The sequence below is a fragment of the Budorcas taxicolor genome, chromosome 19 (assembly GCF_023091745.1).
Source record: "Budorcas taxicolor isolate Tak-1 chromosome 19, Takin1.1, whole genome shotgun sequence".
Taxonomy (NCBI): domain Eukaryota; kingdom Metazoa; phylum Chordata; class Mammalia; order Artiodactyla; family Bovidae; genus Budorcas; species Budorcas taxicolor.
In genome coordinates this window covers 21,197,055-21,218,013 of record NC_068928.1, presented here as the reverse complement: position 1 = coordinate 21,218,013, position 20,959 = coordinate 21,197,055, and the positions used below count along the sequence as shown (strand labels likewise).

Genomic DNA, 20,959 nt, shown 5'->3' with positions numbered 1-20,959 from the left:
AATTTTTTTTTATTTAGGGTATCTCCATCTTTTCACCCTTAGCTAAAACTCATTTATACACATAACCAATTTAATATCTTGCTAAGGTTTCACAAAAGAGGAATGATGGCATGACACGAATGACATTTTAAATGTGACACTTCTAAATAAGCAATTAAATGGTACAAATGTATCATAATTTTTATAAAAGAGAGGTATGTTGTGAGCTAAAAAGCTTAGACAAGATCTGTGATCTATATTTTATACTTTAATACAAATTTTAGGACATAAAACGATATTCTCCATTCAAATCCATATTATTTTTATCTGAAACACAGTATTTATAAAAGAAACAGCTCCTGCAACAAAATCAACAATAGAAGAGTTGTTTAAATTATTTTTTAATGGTCATAGTAGAGCCAATTTTCCTCATATTACCTATGAGGATTTAGCAGTCTCTTTAGGTTACTCAAATATAACCAAGAATGTCGTACTGATAAGTAAATATTACATATTAACTTGGTTAAACATTCAAGATAAAAGGACTTCTGACTTAACCAAAACCCAAAATGAATTTTGAAAATATATTTTAAAATACCCTCCCAACCACTCTTAACACACTCCTTTATACAGCATGTTTCAGGAGTTGTAATTTTCTGTGCTTCCATAGGTCTTTCTACTGGGGCAGTCATCAATCATCTTCTTTCTCAATATATGTCTTTGCATTAATCCTTGCCATTTGCCGGGCCAAGTATCTGTCTCTTGCTGACATTACAGTCTCTTCATTGCTCCGCTTTGCAAACTTGTTCACTGTCTCACGCGGCCTCTTCTGTTCTTTGCCTGTCTCTTGGCATTCCTCTGTGATTCTGTGTTTTGCTCCCAATGACGCTTCAGAACTAGAGGGTTTTTCTGGGTTTCTATCTTTGTCCTTTTCCATGTCTCTCATTTTACTGGCTCTTTCCTGGTTAACAAACCTATCCTTTGCCCTAGAATTTGGGCTGCTTTCCTTTCTGTCTCGATTTCTTTCCGAAGATTCAACACTGACTTCTCGTTTTTCTCTATCTCTATATTTATCACTGTTTTCATATCTTTCTTTTCTTGCTTTCACATGCTCTTCCTTTTCTTTGCTTTTCTCTTCCTTCTCGCATCCTTTCTCATTGTGTCGGTCATAATTATTTCGTTGTCTGTGTCTTTCCTGTTCTCTGGAGGGATATTTCTCCCGTTTCCATTCTCTGTCATTTCTTTCTCTCTCGTCTCTTCCCCTCAGTCTCTCTTCTTGTTCATGCCTCTTCCAGTGTGAATCTCTGTGACTGGACTCTCTGTGCCTATGGGAATCCCTTTTTTCTTTTCGAGAATCACGGTCAGTGTGATAGCTGTCCTGCTCCCTGGCTGGTCTCTCTTGGTGTTGCTCTTCCCTTTTCTCACGGCCTCCTGCCTTGGAATTTTTTGTGTGGCATTGGGTGCCATGTTCTCTTTCCTCACTAGATGACGGTGAGTGGGTAGGATTCCTGTGATGCTTGGAGTCATTTTTTAGGGTCTCCGTGCCCTTTTCCCTTCTACAGTTCCCTTTCTTTTCCTCTGTTTCATCATTCTCACTGCTCTTAGCATCAAAGTCACTGTCTGCATCTGGGTTTTCCTCTACTTTCACACCGGTTTGGCGAATGCAGTTCTCATGAGGTATTCTGCTCTCTGAACTTACTTCATCAGAATATCCTTTTGATTTCTCTTCCTTTATCCCAGACCTTAAGAAAAATAATGTAACACAAAATGCCACATTATTAATTATAGTAAATAAATTCTATAAATAAATTCATAGAATTTTTATCAGTACTTAAGTCAATACACTTACAACTGTATATACTTTCTGATTATCCCAAATTCAAAAAGGTACTGATGTCTATTTACCTGGTAAACATCTATCATTAGTATATTCTAATCATTCAGATTATTTTCAATATTGGTAGAAATGAAAAAGTAAAAATCAGCCCTTCTGTATAGACCACTAGAACCTTCAGGTAGGGGTCTGTGGAAGGTTTTCTAGAACCTTCAGATGGGGGTCTGTGGAAGGTCTTCCTTTTTGCCAAACATAGATAACAAATTGGAGAAAGCAATGGCAACCCACTCCAATACTCTCGCCTGGAAAATCCCATGGATGGAGGAGCCTGGTGGGCTGCCATCTATGCGGTCGCACAGAGTTGGACACGACTGAAGCAACTTAGCAGCAGCAGCAGACAACAAATTGTTAGGAAAAGGCATATCCTGGAATAAGTACTAGTTTTCAACAAGAAGTTAAAGTTGTGGCTTTTTGTTGGATTTTTATTTTCCTTTCTTTCTAAAAAATACTTAAAATAGTCCTGCAAAAAGATAAATTTTTTTCACCACAAAATGGTGACAAAATCTAATTCTAAATATCACTAAATAATCCTTCTCATGATTGAAAAGGCATCAGCCTCCTGCTATACACCTCAGCATCTATTACAACAAAATGGAAATATGTGAATCCATCTAGCTATTATGATCAGTTACATTAACACTGTTTACACCACCTACATTTTCCCAGCTGATCAGCATGGTTAATTTATTTACATTACTCACACATTCATTCTCAGTAATCACTTATTCATCAAACAAACAAAGCAACAACTATGGTTCTCAAGGAACTGCTTTCCTTAGATACAAATTTAGGACAAACTTTACCTTCAAAGTGGGTATATATATATTTATAGCATGATAATTTCACTATTCCTGTATCTTATGGGCTTCCCAGGTGGCACTAGTGGTAAGGAACCCACCTGCCAATGCAGGAGATATAAGAGATGCAGGCTCAATCCCTGGGTCAGGAAGATCCCCTGGAGAAGGGAATGGCAACCCATTCCAGTATTCTTGCCTACAGAATCCCACTGCCAGGCTCCCAGGACAGAGGAGCCTAATGGGCTACAGTCCAAAGGGTCGCAAAGAGTCAGACATGACTGAAGCGACTTAGTATGCATAATATCTTATAATTTTATTAAAAATTCTTCCAACTCTTACTTTCTAGACCAGTACTAATAGAAATGCCAAAAGAAATGAGGAATTCCCTGGTAGTCCAGTGGTTATGACTCAGTGCTTTCATTGCCGAGACCCAGGTTCCAACCCTGGTGGGGAATTAAGATTCCACCAGCAGCATAGCATAGCCAGAAAAAAAAGAGTCTACAGAAATGGTAATGTCCATATCTGTGCTTTCTAATACTGTAGCCACTAGCCAAATGTGAGAATGGAGAACTTGAAATGTTGACTGATGAAACCAAAATTTTAGATTTAATTTAAACAGCCACATGAAACTAGTGGCTACATACTGGATAATGCATTTCTAAGCCCCTGATTATGTGAATCTTTATGTTTTACAGAGGCTAGGTCCTATTTATGAAAAGATACACTTCTCTTTTTATATACTATCTGAACATGCACGCAGAATTACTATAATAAAAATATCTTGAACTAAAAAGCTGTAAATCTCTACTTATTCATTCAATTAGGTCAGGTTTGGCTAACAACAAAATATGCAATACTACAGTCCTCTACTTCCAGGAAGTTTAAATGATCGTGGGATCATATCAGAACTTAAGGACAGTATCCTTCTTCTAAATAGTCCATATGCCACATCTCACCTGGCTTCACGAAAGCTGCATGTAGGTACTTCCTCTTCACCAACTGCTTGATTTAATAGGTGCCTATAAAATCCACTGAGATCTCTCTGCTTGGTTACATCCAAACGTGCTAAGAGAATGAAAGCAAAAGTGAGAATATTTATATTCAACAAGGCAAAACGCAGTTCAGTTTTACAGGCACAGAGTATATAACATAGTGTATAAACTGGTCTTTAGATCTATATAGTCTGCAGGCCAAATCTAGCCTGTTGCCTTTTTTATCAATAGATTTTTACTGGAATGTAGCCCTGTTTATTTACTATCTTGTCCTGAGTGGTGCTCTAGATGAACACATAGTACATCCTGAGACCAAGTCTTACACATGTGGTTTTTGTCCATTTAAAATTGGTAAGCACTTGACAAATAAGCTGTTTATAATTACATATTTTACTTTGATCATAAGAAACGACCATGAGTAGAAAGTACTGCAGTAAAGCATTAAGATATTTTTTGGCCTCTGCACATCTTTGTTCTTTCTTGAATTAATGTTATTCTTTTTGTAAATGCCTAGTTAATGTTCTTTGCGTGATGTTAGTTTTCTCATCCCAGGAAAATATAACTAGGATTAAATCTCAGTTTATATTCCCTTTGACAAATGCTGTGCTGTTATGCCTTGTAATCGATGTTTTTACATTTGAATTCATTTTCTAAGGCAATGACTTGTGAAGATTACAGTTTTAAGCAACAAAATGAGATATAATTAGAAAGTTGAACAGAAATAACAGCTACTAAGAGTGCAACTGTGTTTTTACCTAAAATCTTCTATTTTATAATACTATATAACATCATATACCTTGTACTCTGTATTCACATACATAAATTATGACAACATTATAATCAAAAAGTTCAGTGACAGAACAAATGGCTACCACAGGGCAGAATTCTCTTATTTCTGTCTCCTACCCTTCTCCCTCTTTCATTTCACCTTCGAGTGCAGCAGCTCTTCTTTCCCTTTCTTCCTCTTCAGCTCTCTCTTGCAGTTTTTTCTTATAAGCAGATGTTACGAATGCCTCTTTATCATCAAATTCTCCCTTTTCCATTTCTCGTTCTCTCTGTATTTTCTTTTCCATTCTTTTTTCTTGTTCCTTTTTTCTAATTTCAACTGCTTTCAGTAAGTTGTGGATGTACTTGGGCTGGGGAAAAAATAAGATTATTTAGGAGAGAGTCAAAGATAATGAATTGTTAATATTCTATTGTTACCATGAATTAAGATAAAAAGTCAAATTAACAGAATCAACTTCTCAAAATTCAATATAAATTTACTAGCAAGATTGAAAATAAAATTCATTTCAATAGAAATTTAAGTACAGACAGAATTATTCAAAACACCATTTAAAAAAAAATCTCAAACTAAATAGGTAATTTTCCCACTGTTTTTCTCATCCTTTTTACAAAATGCTATTTTTTTACTTCTTCAGATATGTGAACAGGAAAGCTTTCCAACTAGTTTTTCACATTCGTTGAAATACAATTATTGAAAATAGTAGCTTTAATATAATTTTACACCACTACTTTATTTTAGATACTGTAAGATGTAAAGATCCTTAAAAACCAATCTGTGCTTTATGAAAGAGTAAGAGTGGTAGAAAATTTGAACTTATTTCATTCAATCTCCACACTTTTACATTTTCATCAAACTAAAAATCTGATTGTGATACAGATGGATGATTCAGTTATCAGCTAGGAAGCAATAAAAAATTATAAAACAGAAACATGAACAGGAGAAGCAATACAAAGACTTTCAAAAAATAATGTGAAAAAGTTTTAAAGAAAAAACAAAATTTATAAAATTGTTAGATAATTCTCTTGCTCCTGGTTATGATACTTTATATACAGCTTCCTAGATTCTAAAAAATCTACACTATCTGGAACTAAGGGTTCTTTATATTTTATATACCTAAAATTTTTTGTCAGATCATTCTCATGGTGAAATAAGAGTAAGATACAAAATGCAGGTGAAAGTCAAAGAAAGTGTATTTTCAGCTACAAACCTTTCGGTCTTTTCCCAAAAGCAACTTGGGGTTACTTTCTTCCTTCTTTTTCTGCATTTCATCATAAATACTGTCATATTCATAAACAGTAGAATCTTCTGCAAGAGCCTTCTGAATTTCAAGTTTGGTCTTAAAAAAAAAAAATCGAACATATTTCAAAAATATGGGCCAACTAATAGATACCAGAAAAAGTCTTAAGTAGTTTTTTGGGGACAGGATCATAAATCAGAAATATATCATAAAAATTGTACCAATCACATTTTAAACTTAAAACACTCAGAATAGAGCCTTACACAGAGTAAGTGTTAATTAAACATTGTGCTGTGCTTAGTAGCTCAGTCGTGTCTGACCCTCTGTGACCCCGTGGATTACAGACCCGCAGGCTCCTCTGTCCATGGGATTCTCCAGGCAAGAATACCAGAGTGGGTTGCCATGCCCTCCTCCAGGATATTAAACATTATTTATTATTATCTATTCACTTAAAGATGAATGTGTGTTTAGTCCCTCAGTTGTGTCCAACTCTTTGCGAGCCCATGGACTATAGCCAGGCTCCTCTGTCCATGAGGTTTTCCAAGTAAGAATACTGGAGTGGATTGCCATTTCCTCCTCTAAGGGGTCTTCCTGACCCAGGGATCGAACCCGAGTCTCCTGTGCCTCCTGCATTGCAGGCGGATTCTTTACCCTATGAGCCATCAGGGAAGCCCCCAAATAAATAGTTATCCGCATCAAAAAGTCAAAAGGACTAGGGTATGACTTAGGAACATCAAACCTTAATTTTGAGATGCCTATATTATACTACATATTAAACTTTCATATCATTTTTAGTTGTGTTATCAAATAAAATGCTCAGGTTTCAAATGGTATGAAATACTTTTTTTTAATAATTGAAAATTGCTTTATTTTTAGAGATGTCACCTCTAGAATTTAAGTAGTATATTCACTAAAGAAATTACTTTGGATTACAAGTAGTTTTAAGAATTTTTTGTCTGATATATTTTTCATTAAAAATAGTTTAATAATTGTAAGGAACTTTTTACTTATTTTCACTGAAGTATAACTGACATAGACTATGATTTGACATTTGTGAAATGATCACCACAGTAAGTCTAGTTACCATCCGTCACCATACAAACCTACCAGAAAAAAAAAAAAACTTCCTCAAGTGACAAAAGCTTTTTAGGATTTACTTTAACAATTTCCAAATTTGCATACAATGTCTATAGTCACTACAGACTATAGTCACTATGCTGTGTATTACATCACCATGACTTTTTAAAAAAATAACTTGAATTTTGTACCTCTTGATCCCCTTCATCCATTTCACCAAGCTCCCCAATACACTTCCCCTCGAGCAACTATCAATTTCTTCTCTATGAGTTTTGTTTTGTTCAAATGTTTTGTTTTTTAAATTCCACGTATAAGTGAAATCATATGATATTTGTCTTTCTCTGACTTATTTCATTTAGCATGACACCCTCAAGGTCCATCTATGTTATTGCAAATGGCAATATTTCGTTTTTTATGGCTGAGTAGTATTCGTGTGTGAGTGTGTGTGTACACTTCACATCTTTATTATCCATTCACCCATCAATGGACATTTAGGTAATTTCCATATTCTGGCCATTACAAATAACACTGTAATGAACACAGGGGTGTATGTATCTTTTCAAATTAGTATTTTCACTTTCTTTGGATACATACACAGAAGTGGAATTGCTGCATCCTGACAGCTCACACTAGCAGGAATTATTAAACCATGCAAACCACTGTCAGACTAAGTCATCTGAAAGCAGAAATGGGTTTAATCTAGAATACAGTAATAAGGGACTAATTCTTCAGTGTGTTTTTCTCCCTTAAAATTTATACAAGAAACCTGAAATCTATGCAAATCAAGAAACATCTTACCCATTTTCAGAAAACAAGCATCAAGATAAAATTATTTAATACACACCTACTGTGTAGTCTCAGTTGCACAGATCCCAAAACTGATGCTTTAAATGTGAGCTGAAATAATTACTTCACCAAATACATTTAATTCACCCTTTCTACCTTACCTGTTTCATTGCTTGCTTCTTGGCAGCTTCCCTCTGAAGGCTTTCACTCACGGAGGTCTATAAAACAGGAAAATGATGTCATAGTTTAAACCAATTTAAAAGTTCTTTTCCAGTATTCTGGTTGGCAACTAGTTCCTCACTTACGGTTAAAAATACAGTATTATGAATTAACATTTTCAAGGTCTTCTCCCTTAGGAGACAAATGAATTTTTAAGTCATCAGGATATAAGAGAAAATAAATTAGTATGGGACATGAGGTAACATGGATTTTTAGTCCCAGCTTCAACATTGTTCAACTTCTATGGATTTCAATTTGCTTTGTGTGCATAAATTAATGTGTATGTGCTGAGTTGGGGAGGATTGGTGCCTTCCAATACTAAAATGGTATAATCCCCCAAAACAAAATGCGCATTATTTTAATATTCAACACTGAATATAGTATATCACACTCCTAGTACATGCTGACAGATTAGGGACTGCCAGAACTACTTGCCGTTATAATCATTCAATAAATATGTACCAAAAAGCCTACCATGACATTGTTCGAATTTCTGAAGATAGCAGAAAAACAAGAACAGTCTCTATGCTTGAGAGATAAATGGTCTGAAAGGAAAGAAAACTGAAGAGATAATTATAAATATGATAAGCAATATAATAAAGGGATTAAAAAAGGGGGGGCTGTGAGACTAAATGTCTGAGGAATCAAGAAAGACTTCCCAAAAGAGATATGACATTAGACCTCAATCAAAAGGAATTTCAGAGAAGGCAAGAATAGTACAGAAAGTAGTAACCACAGGGCAAAAGTAAAGACTTGCAGCTAAGAAAAGAAATATAATTAGAATACTTGGGAAAAACTGTTCGCCTAAAAGTTTAAAGTTTTGTAAATATCCTAACCAACATGGAAATGTAACACAGGAAAGGGGTGCATTTTATGTTGTGCAAATTATATCTTAAAAAATACTCATGAACTTATTTTTAACTGAAAATATAATCCTCAGCTCTAGAACTACAGTTCTCTAGCCTACTGACATTTGCTGTTTTCAGCTGTAGAGTATCAACTGATGCATGCTTGTTTTCCATGGCAACAAACAGAATGAATGAACTTATTTCTAGTTTTCTATGACCATGCAGATGAGTAAAACTAATACACAAAAGCCAGACAGTAATAACAGAACACTAATAAAATAAGTGTACAGGCACAGAACAAATTTATTTTAGGTGACAGTAAACTGACTCCAACTAGAGGAAGAGAGACTGTTAACAAAAATATTAATAGTAACTAAAATCTATAGTGAAAGTGAAAGCTACTCTTTGTAACACCATAGACTGCAGCCCACCAGGCTCCTCTCTCTGTCCATGGAATTCTCCAGGCAAGATTATCAGAGTGGATTGGCATTCCCTTCCCCGGGTAGGGGGTCTTCCCGACCCAGGGACTGAAGCTGGGTCTCCTGCACTGCAGGCAGATTCTTCACCATCTGAGCCACCAGGGAAGCCCTAACATCAGTAAGAGTCAGGTGCTAGTATGCTAAGTATATTACTTGTGTATTGTAAGTATTACTCATTTAAATCAAAGTTCCTGTTATGTGATGACACATTTTTCACTCATTAGAATATAACTTGTAAACATGAAAATATTAAATATTCTAGTAAGCATATCTCATGAAATTCTTTCCAATGCATTTTGTTTGTTGTTTTTTACAGCTTGCAGGACCTTCGTTCCCAAACCAGGGACGGAGCCTAGGCCTGGCTGTGAAAGTGCCAAGTCCTAATCATTGGACCAATGTCTCAGTCTAATTAGTGTATACTAAATTTATTTTTCTTAATCATTGAGTCAACAGTGTCCTCAGGATTGACTAGAAGAGTAAATCCCCAGATGCTGGACTTTTGCTATTATTTTTATTATGTTTTCCTACCTCTCTTCCAGTCACCATTCACCTGCTATTACTTTCAAACTGGTTGCTTCAACCTGAACTACTGAACTTGAAAAAAAAAAAAACACAAGGCTATTTTTTAGATGTTTATATAATGTAGAATAAGCAGAAGGGAAAGGCCTCTCCAATCTAAAAAGGTAAGCACATTTTGAAACATCTCAAGAGACTTTGTTCTCATGTTTATAGTTGTTTGGAAAGATGAAATCTGACCTTTGAAAAAATCAGTTGCTATTACTTACAGGAGTGATAACATATGGAGAGAGTGATTTTACATATCCTATCCACCAACTTGTACCCCAGATTCCAAGAGCATCAGTGGATAAAGAAGTAACTGAAACTAAACTGAAAAACTCAGGGAAGACTATCTTCTTTGGAAGTTCATTTCTGGTTTCTAGCTAAAAGAACTTAAAAAGATTATTAATGGTGATTGCTAAAATGCCAACAACTTGTTTAAACACAGATAACTTAAAAAACTGAAAACAGCAGCAATAAAACTTTTGTTTCAGTAATAGTGATTCTATATAAAAATCAGTACATGTCTTAAATAACATTTTAAAATCTACATAACAAACATAAGAAACTCTGGTTCAGATTCATATTAGAGATGGTAAAATTAAATGCAGGATCAGTAAGACTTTATATTTTAAAGGTCAAGTCTTTCTAGGTTTTAAGAGATATTCTTAAATTACAATACTAATACAAATGTTAAGACAAATTTAGTCTGGTTTCCATGAGAAAGGATATGCAAGAGAAGATAAAAATGAAAAAGGTTCTCCTGCATAAGTCAGGGGTTTCATTTTACTGAATTCAGCAAAAAAAAAGAAACCGATTTCATACATATGCCCTATGCATAAAATAAAACTAAGATATATAATAACTGCCAACATGTCAGCCTCTAAATTTAAGAGATTCTAAAGGAGGAAGTGCAGAATAATGGTCACAAGTGTAAGCTCAGGAATCTGACTTTCAAACTGTTCTCTCTTACTAGCTGTGTTATTTCAGGTATGTTACTCATCTACACAATGGTATCCACCTCACAAGGTGGTTTTGAGGATTAAATGAGATAATATGTAAACATTACTTTGCAAGTATCTGGCTTAAAGAAGAGCTCAATAAACATTAGCTATCATTACTACCATTATTATTACTATGCTCATATTTAAGAACAGTAGGCAAAAGAAATGCTTATATTTAAACAAATGAAAATTAAGTTATGTGAAAATAGTAGCTATAGGTTTTTTTCCCTTGGAGTATTACAATTAAACCAAGGCATTCATCAAAAAAGCATGTACACTATGTTCCACTTTATCAGTGTGTTTAATAAATATGAAATTAGAATTTATATGAAGTCGTAGTACAGTATGATTCAATTTGCAACAACTGAAATAGAAAAATATAGTCTGTTGAATATTTAAAAGGCGCAAATATTTTCTTTTGTGTGTTAAGATTCCTTAGGTTTCATATTCAGGACACCAAAACACAGGAAAATGGAGGATGCATATGTTTGAATCCTTCACAAGCAATGGCAGCTGTGGCATAGTTAGAAATGGGCATTCTAGAACTGAAAGTGATTTTACTAGCAACTATAAATGAAAATACATTGCCCCAAAGCATGAGATTAGAAAGAACTCTTCTCTTTTTGAGGGAGTCCTCTGCTGTGATGCTATAGTCAACACTGGATGATGGGAGATGACAGCAAGGAACGACTGAATGAATGGACTTCTTTGCACTTTCAACAAAATATTGGTTAAGTAACTCAACAGAAAGTTCTCTAGCTAGCCCATTAAAAACCTGCTTTCAACAATATTTAATGGTATGGGGAAACTTTAAGGCTACACCCATGTTAGTCCTTGTTCACTATTCAAGTTCAGTTCAGTCGCTCAGTCGTGTCCGACTCTTTGTGACCCTGTGAATCGCAGCACACCAGGCCTCCCTGTCCATCACCAACTCCCGGAGTTCACTCAGACTCACGTCCATCGAGTCAGTGATGCCATCCAGCCATCTCCTCCTCTGTCATCCCCTTCTCCTCCTGCCCCCAATCTCTGCCAGCATCAGTCTTTTCCAATGAATGAACTCTTTGCATGAGGTGGCCAAAGTACTGGAGTTTCAGCTTTAGCATCATTCCCTCCAAAGAAATCCCAGGGCTGAGCTCCTTCAGAATGGACTGGTTCAAGAAGCCACCCAATAACCACCTCCCCTCATCCGATGGCCACACTGCTTCTTGTGTATTTTACCTTGACTCAAACCTTCCCACTAAGTCCTTTAGGAACCCCACATCCTCATCCTCTATGATGAATTTTTCTTTTACTTCCTTGACTAAAAACTGGCTTTTCTCTAAAGACATCTTTCTTTTGAAGCTGCTCACGGCTCACACACCCTGTACTTCAGATTAGGAAACTGTGTGTCCTCCTGATTCTAGTTTCATCTACTGCAGGTAAAAATCCCTGTTTCTATGAAGCTCATAATATACGACTGTGCCACACTTAGCCCCCTCTCAGTTTATGAACCCTATATTACTTGAGCTCAGTCTTCCTCTCTACTGAGGAACACCACGCCATCTCTCTGGCATGCCACCACCATCCCAGATAACCCATGCCACAAATACTGACATTGTTTTCCTCATCTCCAGTTATGTTTTAAAAGGTTTTTAAGTTTCCCTTTTAGTTGTATCATATCTGAGTGCAATTTACTGATGATTTCTTCTCTACTTCAGCCACCCTCTCTCATGGTCATTCTTGTCATTATCTTCCACTGACTCAGCTCTGAAACTATAAACTTGGGCAACCCACCTGATAACCACCACTACCCTTCTACCAAATTTCACTGAACATGAGATGTGCATTACTTCACGTTTTAACACTGCTGACGTTGGATACAGCTTATGATCAGTGGCATCATCTAATTATTGTTGAACCAAAGGTATTCTTAATACCTTAGTCGATTAATACTGCCTGTGTGTGTAAATATTGTTACCAGCGTCAAAACTTGTAGAATGAGCATCACTGAGTGTTCATGCTGTGATTCTTAAAATTATGCAATTTTGTAGAGATAATTTACTTTTGATTGCCACTTGGGGTTATTACTTCACCACCTCCAAATACCCTCCTTAAAACCATTGGGTTTGATGTCAGAGAATGATATAGTGTGGAAATACATAATCTGGGTGAAAAAGCGAGTCCAAAAGAGACTCTAGATTTGAAAAAGCTTTATAAATTCCTTAACCAACTAACTTCACTTATACTTTGCTTTTTATGTATGTTTAAGATTAACCTAAATTTAAAAATCTGTATCTAACTGACTAAAAGAACTCTTCAATACTGTATCATGTACTAAATACACAATTAGAATTCTAAGTGACAACAAAGACTCATATTTGATACTGTTCTTTTAGGTAAACAATCTGTCTGCAATGCAGGAGACTTGGGTTTGATCCCTGGGCCAGGAAGATCCCCTGGAGAAAGGAATGGCTGCCCACTCCAGTATTCTTGCTGGGAAATCCCAGGGCAGAGGAGTCTCTCTGGCTACAGTCCATGGAGTTGTAAAGAGTTGGGCACAACTGAGCGACTAACACTTTCACATAAAATAACAGTGCAACATACATGTTTTAGATTTGAAGAAATACAGTAGTTCTCTATCATTTATTTCCACTGTATCTTTTCTTTGATTTTATGGATAAAATACTTTTTCTATTAGAATCTTTATAAATCGTCAACTATTCTTGCCAATAATCTTAACTCCTTTGCTATACTGCCTATCTTCTGCACTCATCTAACAAACCCAGTCCTGGATCAATCCAACCATGTATTGTCTATATTAGGCCTGCTGAGCACTTCTGGAAAATATAATTTATTATTTTCTAATTGTAATTGGGCCCTAATACTACCTACAAATTCTTCTTTTTCACTAGTCAAGACTATCTTCTCTACCAACTATATCCAGGCTCCTCTCTTTTTAAACCTCTTAGTCTTTTGTCAAGGCCCTGTACACACATTACAGATTACTGCCACCTTTCAATACTACTATGAAAGATTGTTACGTACAAAAAATAACATCTGTGAATTCATTATCCAGCCTAAGAAATCCCTATATATCCTTCCCTGATCTCATCTCCTACTCTTTCTACTCTGAATTTTGTTTATAGTCTCCTTATTTTAGTTTTGCTATATACTGAAGGTGCTCAGGACATGCTACCTGAAAATATGCTGCTTTGACATTCTGATATTCTGAGTTAAAGACACTTGAGAAACAGCAGGCACAAGGACACTCTGATCTTCCTTCTCCCTAAAGTAGGAAATAAAATTCACACGGGAAAGGTGCCTTCCCTGTACTAGGAGTTAGAAGCATTCTTATCACCAGAGATGGGGGAGTCAAAGTCAGGAGAAAGCTACACAAACAGATCTTGTTTGCATACCTCTTTCTTTAGTCTGCTCCAAATTTTACTTCTCCACAATTGCTCCCTTTGTTAACCAACTATATAAGCGCTTAGTCTATTCACTTCTTTGGGTTTTATTTTTTCTTGTGAAGGCTCCAATACACATGTAAAAGAATTTCCTATTCTTTCCTCCTGCTAATCTATCTTACGTCAATCCCAGCTGGAGTCTCTAGTAGGGTAGAGGAACAGTTTACCTCCTCCACAGTTTACTTCTCTAAATGATGTTGCTTTATTTTACAGATTATGAACTAGCATCCACTCCTCTGCTGATGATCATCTGGGTTTCCCCTTTCTGCAAACAAAAAAGCTATGAACCTCATTGTGTGTGTGTCCTGATATACATGTGCAACCATTCAGGAGCAGAACTGCTACACTGTAGGATTATCTTCAATAAATAGTGATAAATTATTCTCTCAAGTAGTCTAAACAATTCACACTCCAATTTACAGTACATAAATTCCTACTATTCTATCCTTGGGAACATTTTATATTACGGAACATCTTATTCTTTAAGCAATTTTATGGACATAAAATGATTTTATTTTGCATTTACCTTATCATTAATGAGGCTGAACATCTTTTCATGTATTTATTAGTTAGCTAAAGTTTCCTTTGCTGTGAAAAACCTATTTATGTCTTTTGTACATTTTTCTGTTTGGGTTCTTTTGTTTTTCCTTAATGATTTGCTGGAGTTCTTGGTATAGTTTGGACAACAATCTTTTGTTTATATGGTTACAAACATCTTTCCTCTATGGCTTTATCTTTTCCCTTTTTGAGTGATATCTATGATGTTGGCATCTTTGAAGAGAAACATCAAAAAAAGAACTCCTAAAACTCTCTCACAAAACCTAAAAACCTTAAGTGGGCCAGAACCCAAGCTCAACTCTCTCCTGTAAGAAAACAAAGATCCCTCTCCCCCTGACCCAAACAGCCACCTTAAGAATCCTGGCATCCCTTTAGAGCCAAAGTGGTCTACCCTTGCTGCCTCTATCCACATTCATTCCTCAACCCCAGCATAACCTGGCCTCTATCCCTACCACTCCAGTGTAATTGTTCTCTATAAAACCTCTGCTATTAAGTCTAAACAATACTTCAGGCATTTATCTTATCTGACCTTATAAATATCTGACATAGTTGATCCTGGCCTTGCTTTAAACTCTGTCCAGGGAGTTCCCTGGTGACCTAGTAGTTAGGATGCTGGGCTTTTGTTGCCGTGATCACTTCAATCCTTGGTTGAGGAAAACTGGGATTCTACAAGCCACGGAGCATGGCAACAAAGCAATGACCAGCACCCCCGGTCCCCCTGCCCAACAATACAAAAGGATACATACATATTCAAGCATATATATATCAAATATCAGAGTATATTTAAAAAGGAACGGGAGAAGGAATGAAGAGGAAAACTGATGAAGTAAGAGTCTTTGCAGGCTGATAATGTGAATGTGCCTTGAAATGAGAAGTATGGCTAACAATTCTGTTTCAAAATGAATCTTACTACATGCATAATAGTTCTTCCCTTGTCAGAGATGTCACAGTTCCCGAAAGACAAACACACATGTGCACAAGCATACAGGGATAGAGAAGAAATGTCATAAAGTACGCTGTTCTGAAGTAAAAATATTATTTCATATGATAATTTCTCTGCGATGAAAAGCAAAAAGTGGGAGAAGCATAAAAGGAATATAAATAAAAGCGTAATTTTGGACTCCTCATAAGGAAAAGAATAGCTCTTTAATGTAAGGTAAAGTACTTTAGTGTAAAGAAGCAAGGATTAAGTGGAAAAAAGAAACTCAAACATGATTCTCAATATCCTATGTTGCATCAGTCAAAAAGTTGTAGAAAAACATTTTGTAAGATTTAGTACTAATAAAAACATTTATTATAATAACATCTCTTCCAATTATTGCTTAATTTACCAATAAAAGGAAAACTACTATTCCACTTATTTCCCAAAGGAACATCATTAACCCTGTTGGTAATAACCAGCACATTCATAAACAATAGTTGAAGGTCTTGTAATCATCCTCCTCATACAGGCCAAATTTTAATGAAATACACTTGGTAATGTATTTTTTTCAAAAGACAAGCAACAGTTTGGCACCTAATATATAATCATAATGACTGAGTCAGGTGTGCAGTATTCCCAGTACAGACTTTATTAGAGTTCCAGTTATACATACACAATCTCTTGACATTGAAGATGTAGTTCTTACAGATAAAACCCAAAGGCAGGAAATGAATCTCCTCCCAAATGCTGCTTCTTATCTTTAAAGTAGCCTCAAATTATTACTAAACTAATAAAGTAATTTTGTTTCAGAAAGTGATCTGATCTATTTTATTTTCAGTTTTTGATAAATCCAAGAATGAGATGGGGGATTATTGCTTTTTGTCTGACTACACACACTGAAACACAACAGGAAAATAAAGAAAAAACTTTAATGGTTTTATGGTGAAGCTAGAATAAGCAATATCAAAGTTTGTCAGTGAATGAGAAAGATGCATACGGTTTTAGAAAAACAGAAAGCTAATTCTGTTATTTAATAGCAAATGTAGAAGTAAAGCTTTTACCATTTTCTAATCAGAAATTGTCAGTTAAAAGTGATGACTAAAAAGGGTGCAATGAGATTGTATAGAAATCAAATAAAACAATGCAAAAATATAATTATGGTTATTACTGCCTTTTTTATAAAAATTTTTTCTAATATAATGATTCTGAGTTAAAGGCCACAACCCAAAATGAAGATCAAGATTCCATTAAAAAGTCTTAACAGCTACCAAATTCAACAGTCTACCACAAAGTGGGATGGAGACAGCACAAGAAACTTTCAGATGGCTAGTGATTAATGATGACAGCTATTGCACACAAAGAAGATTTTATTTTTATTGTAGCAATACAGCTACCATTTGGGCTTCCCAGGTGGTGCTAATGGTAAAGAACCCACCTGCCAACACAAGAGACTCAAGAGACATGGGTTCAATCCCAGAATATCGGGCAGATCCCCTGGAGCAAGGCATGGCAATCCACTCCAATATTTCTGCCTGGAGGATCCCACAGACAGAGAAGCCTAGAGGGCTACAGTTCACAGTGTCAGTAACAACAAGCGACTGAGCACGCACTCACAGCTACTATTTATGATACTTCTATTCTGTGCATGCAATGTACTAGGCACTTAAGGTATTTTTGGTTCTTAAAATAAATATTTAGATATTATAGAGGTTTTTTTCTTTAATATGGAACTAAAACTAAGAGATTAAACAATTTGCTCAAGATCTCAGAGCTAGGAAAGCAATACAAAGTTTCTGGTTTAAAGTGGCAGATTAATACATGCTGCAGCCTCCTCTTCCTCCAAACCCATGGAATGACAGTAAAGAAATCCATAATCATGCTAGAAAATAAGAAAGCATACTGTCAACAGACTGGAAACTTGAGGAAGACAGAAGACTAGAAACCAAAACTGCCCAGAGGCTGAATGCCAGAAAAGATGGGTATGGTTCCCAGGGTACTACATGTTCTGATGTAAAGGATACAAAGAGCACAAAACAAAGACGAATTAATTGGCGTTTTTGAATTAGAAGCAGCAGTGCAGGGGACCCATGTTACAGTCTACCTTTTTTGGAAAAGGCATATTAAAAGACTTCATTTCTGCCTTTAATTAAGAAAAGTGAACACATGACTGCTCAAAGTTTACAACACCAAGGATAAAGAGAAAAATCCTACCACCACCTGGGAAAGAAGCTGAGCATGATGATTACTTACAAAGAATTGGACTGATACCAGGGCCCTTCACTTGGAAATAATGAGATAAAAGGAAAACAAAGTATTAAAGTTTGGAAGGAAAATAATTTTGAACTTGAAATTCTATATGTAGCCAAACTATCTTTCAAGAGTCAAAGGTAAAATAAAGACATCTGTAGATCTTCAAGGATTTAAAGATTATCACCCACAGATACTCTCTAAAAGAATTACTCGAGAAAATACCACTGGAAGTACAAAGAAGCAGGATGCAGAAATCAACAATGAATGAATGGCTAAAAAAAAAAAAAACTACTAAAATCTCAGATGCAATCAACCTAGCAGAAAAAGAGAAAATAGGAGGGAAAAACTTGCTAAGGTGTTTGATTAAGAGAGAATGTGAATATTCTAATCACCATTAGAGTAATGTAAGTTTAATTACTGTGCTGAAATTTTAAGGGTAAACATTAAAACAACAGAATGTGAAACTCTTGGAGGTAAAATGGAACAGCCAGCATCGCCACAGCAGCAAAACCTTAATCCAACAACGAGAAGGAAAAATAAGAAATAAGTAAGACTAATAAGCGGAGAAGGCAATGGCACCCCACTCCAGTACTCTTGCCTGGAAAATCCCATGGATGGAGGAGCCTGATAGGCTGCAGTCCATGGGGTCGCTAAGTCGGACATGACTGAGCAACTTCACTTTCACGCGTTGGAGAAGGAAACGGCAACCCACTCCAGTGTTCTTGCCTGGAGAATCCCAGGGATGGGGGAGCCTGGTGGGCTGCCGTCTATGGGGTCGCAGAGAGTCGGACACGACTGAAGCAACTTAGCAGCAGCAAGACTAATAAGAAAGCATGGTAAACAAGAAATACAAAATGACAAGAGTAAGTCCAAACATCACAATCACGTATTTAAAAGACAAGGACAAAACACTGCTATATCCAAGAGATACAAAAAAAAAGTTCACAAGTAAATGAATGGATGAATTCAGAAAAGCTGAAAATAAAGAGATGATAAGAGACACAGCACAAATAGGCTAAAAAAAGGAAGAACAGAGCAATACTAATTTAAACAAATCTTAAGTCAAGGCAAAAATGGAACAACCCAAGAAGATACTAATGAATCTTTACAAAATTAACATAGTTTTAAATATATAAAATTTATTTAAAAAGAGAAACCAGCAAACTGTAACCATCATGGTAAGCTACCATACCATCCTCAGAAAAATATCAAATAGATAACAAGTGAGAAAGGGTACAGACTTGAACAATACAGTTAAGTTTGGATAGGGAATGGAAACTCATTCCGGAGCCTGAGAGATGCAGCCTATATTAAGTAATCAGTAGGGACTGGCAGAAACTATAGCTAACCAGAGTACAAGCCCCACCTAAAGGTAGTCACACTTCAAAAAAATTTAAAAAGATTGTCATGACAGATGGCAACTTGCTTGTGTCTATTAAATAATTGAATGCATGACTATACACATGAATATGAATATATATTCATATATATGTTTATAAGTGTTTATTACAGTAGAAGTGTGTGCCATACTTTAAAGAAAATTTGAAATATACCTGGATCAGTCACAAAACCTGTATTAAGCCATGAAGGAAATGTCAAGACATTACAAAATGCAGAAGTCTCACATGGACCATGTTCACAGGCAAAATGCATTAGCATCAATAACAGCAAACGGAAAGGAAAAAACCAGATACCTGGAAATTACAATTCTAAATGATTCTTGCGTTAGAAAAGGAGAATCAAAATAAAAATTATAAGTTCCTTGTTAAAAAGTATACAACGAGGGCCAGCAAATAACAAAGCCTATGGCAAGCAAAGCAGGACTATGGAAAAATTTATAGCTATTAATAAATGTTTTAGGAAACAAAAAAGATGTTCAGCTAATGAATGTAAGAAAGAATAGACAAGAACAAAGATTGTATGGCAATAACAGAGAACAAAATAAACAAAATAGAAAACTAAAAGATAATTGAATGACCAATAATCAGAAAGTTAATTCTTGTAAAAGGTAGTATAATAGGCAAACTTTTGCCAGGTCTCATCAAGAAAAAAGAGAGAAAAACAGAAAATAAACAACATGGTGGGGGGTTGGGGAGACGTAATTACAAGTTCAGAAGAGATTTTTGGTATTTTATTATTAAAATCTTCTACAAATATAATTTGAATTCCTAAAAAAATGAATGATTAATTTAGGAAAACACAAATAACCAAAATTGGCTGAAAATGTAGAAACTGAAATTCCTAAAAAAGGAAGAAACTGAAATAAATAGTTAAGGACCAAATGCAAAATATTACTGTGTATTTTAAAATATTTTAAAGGAACATATTTTCTGTTAACTGTTCTAAAGCAGAAGCTATCAGATGTTTTAGTCTCAGGACAATTTTACACTCAAAATTATTAAGGACCCAAAGAACTTCTGTTTATGTGAGTTATACCTATTAATATTTACCATATTAGAAAGTAAAACAGAGAATTTTAAATATTTATTAATTCATCGAAAAATAACAATAAACCCACTTCATACTCAAAACAGTCTTATGATAAATAACTACTTTACAAAAGAATTTAGTAAGAAGAGTGGCAATGCTTTATTATCTTTGCAAGTCTATTTAACTGAAGACTGTTGGGTTTTCTCATACTGCTGTCTTCAATTTGTTGCAATCCACATGTACTGCAATATCTGGGACACTCCACTGCACATTAAAAAGAAAATGAGAGTGAAAAAAGGCAAATTAATGTCTTAGTATCGCTATGAAAATAGTTTTGACTTTGCAGACCTCATGAAAGGATCCTGAGAACACCCAGGGGTCTCCATATTACAACTGGAGAGCACTGTTATAGAAAAGAAAAAAAAAAAAAAAGATGGAGAGCTACACAAATATCAGATAAGAACAGAATAAGAAAACTGTAAGCCAGTGTGACTTTAACAGCAAATACTTACCTTATAACATACACAAAAATTAGCTCAAAACTGATCAAAGACCTAAACCGAACAGTTAAGACTCTTGGGGAAAAAACAGGGGAAAGGCTTCATACATTGGATCTGGCAATGATATACTGGGTGTGACACCAAAAGCACAATGAAAGAAAATGTGATAAACTGGGCTTCATCAAAGTTCAAAATTCTG

The 20,959-nt window shown here is 35.4% G+C and overlaps 1 protein-coding gene across 3 annotated transcripts in view; it reads right to left on the bottom strand.

Annotated features, from left to right (window-relative positions):
• Positions 1-443: 443 nt before the first annotated feature.
• Positions 444-20,959, bottom strand: part of NSRP1 (nuclear speckle splicing regulatory protein 1) — a 41,506-nt gene continuing 20,990 nt past the window's right edge. For 2 of the 3 annotated variants that reach the window (XM_052658335.1, XM_052658336.1), the window contains 5 exons: positions 7,711-7,767; positions 5,657-5,785; positions 4,591-4,798; positions 3,627-3,735; positions 444-1,721 (listed from right to left, as the gene is read on the bottom strand). In XM_052658335.1, coding sequence (XP_052514295.1) covers positions 671-1,721; positions 3,627-3,735; positions 4,591-4,798; positions 5,657-5,785; positions 7,711-7,767 — 1,554 coding nt within the window. In that variant the 3' untranslated portion in view covers positions 444-670. Of the gene's footprint in view, positions 1,722-3,626; positions 3,736-4,590; positions 4,799-5,656; positions 5,786-7,710; positions 7,768-20,398; positions 20,525-20,959 lie in introns of those variants that run through there. The other variant, XR_008201041.1, reaches the window with a different exon arrangement.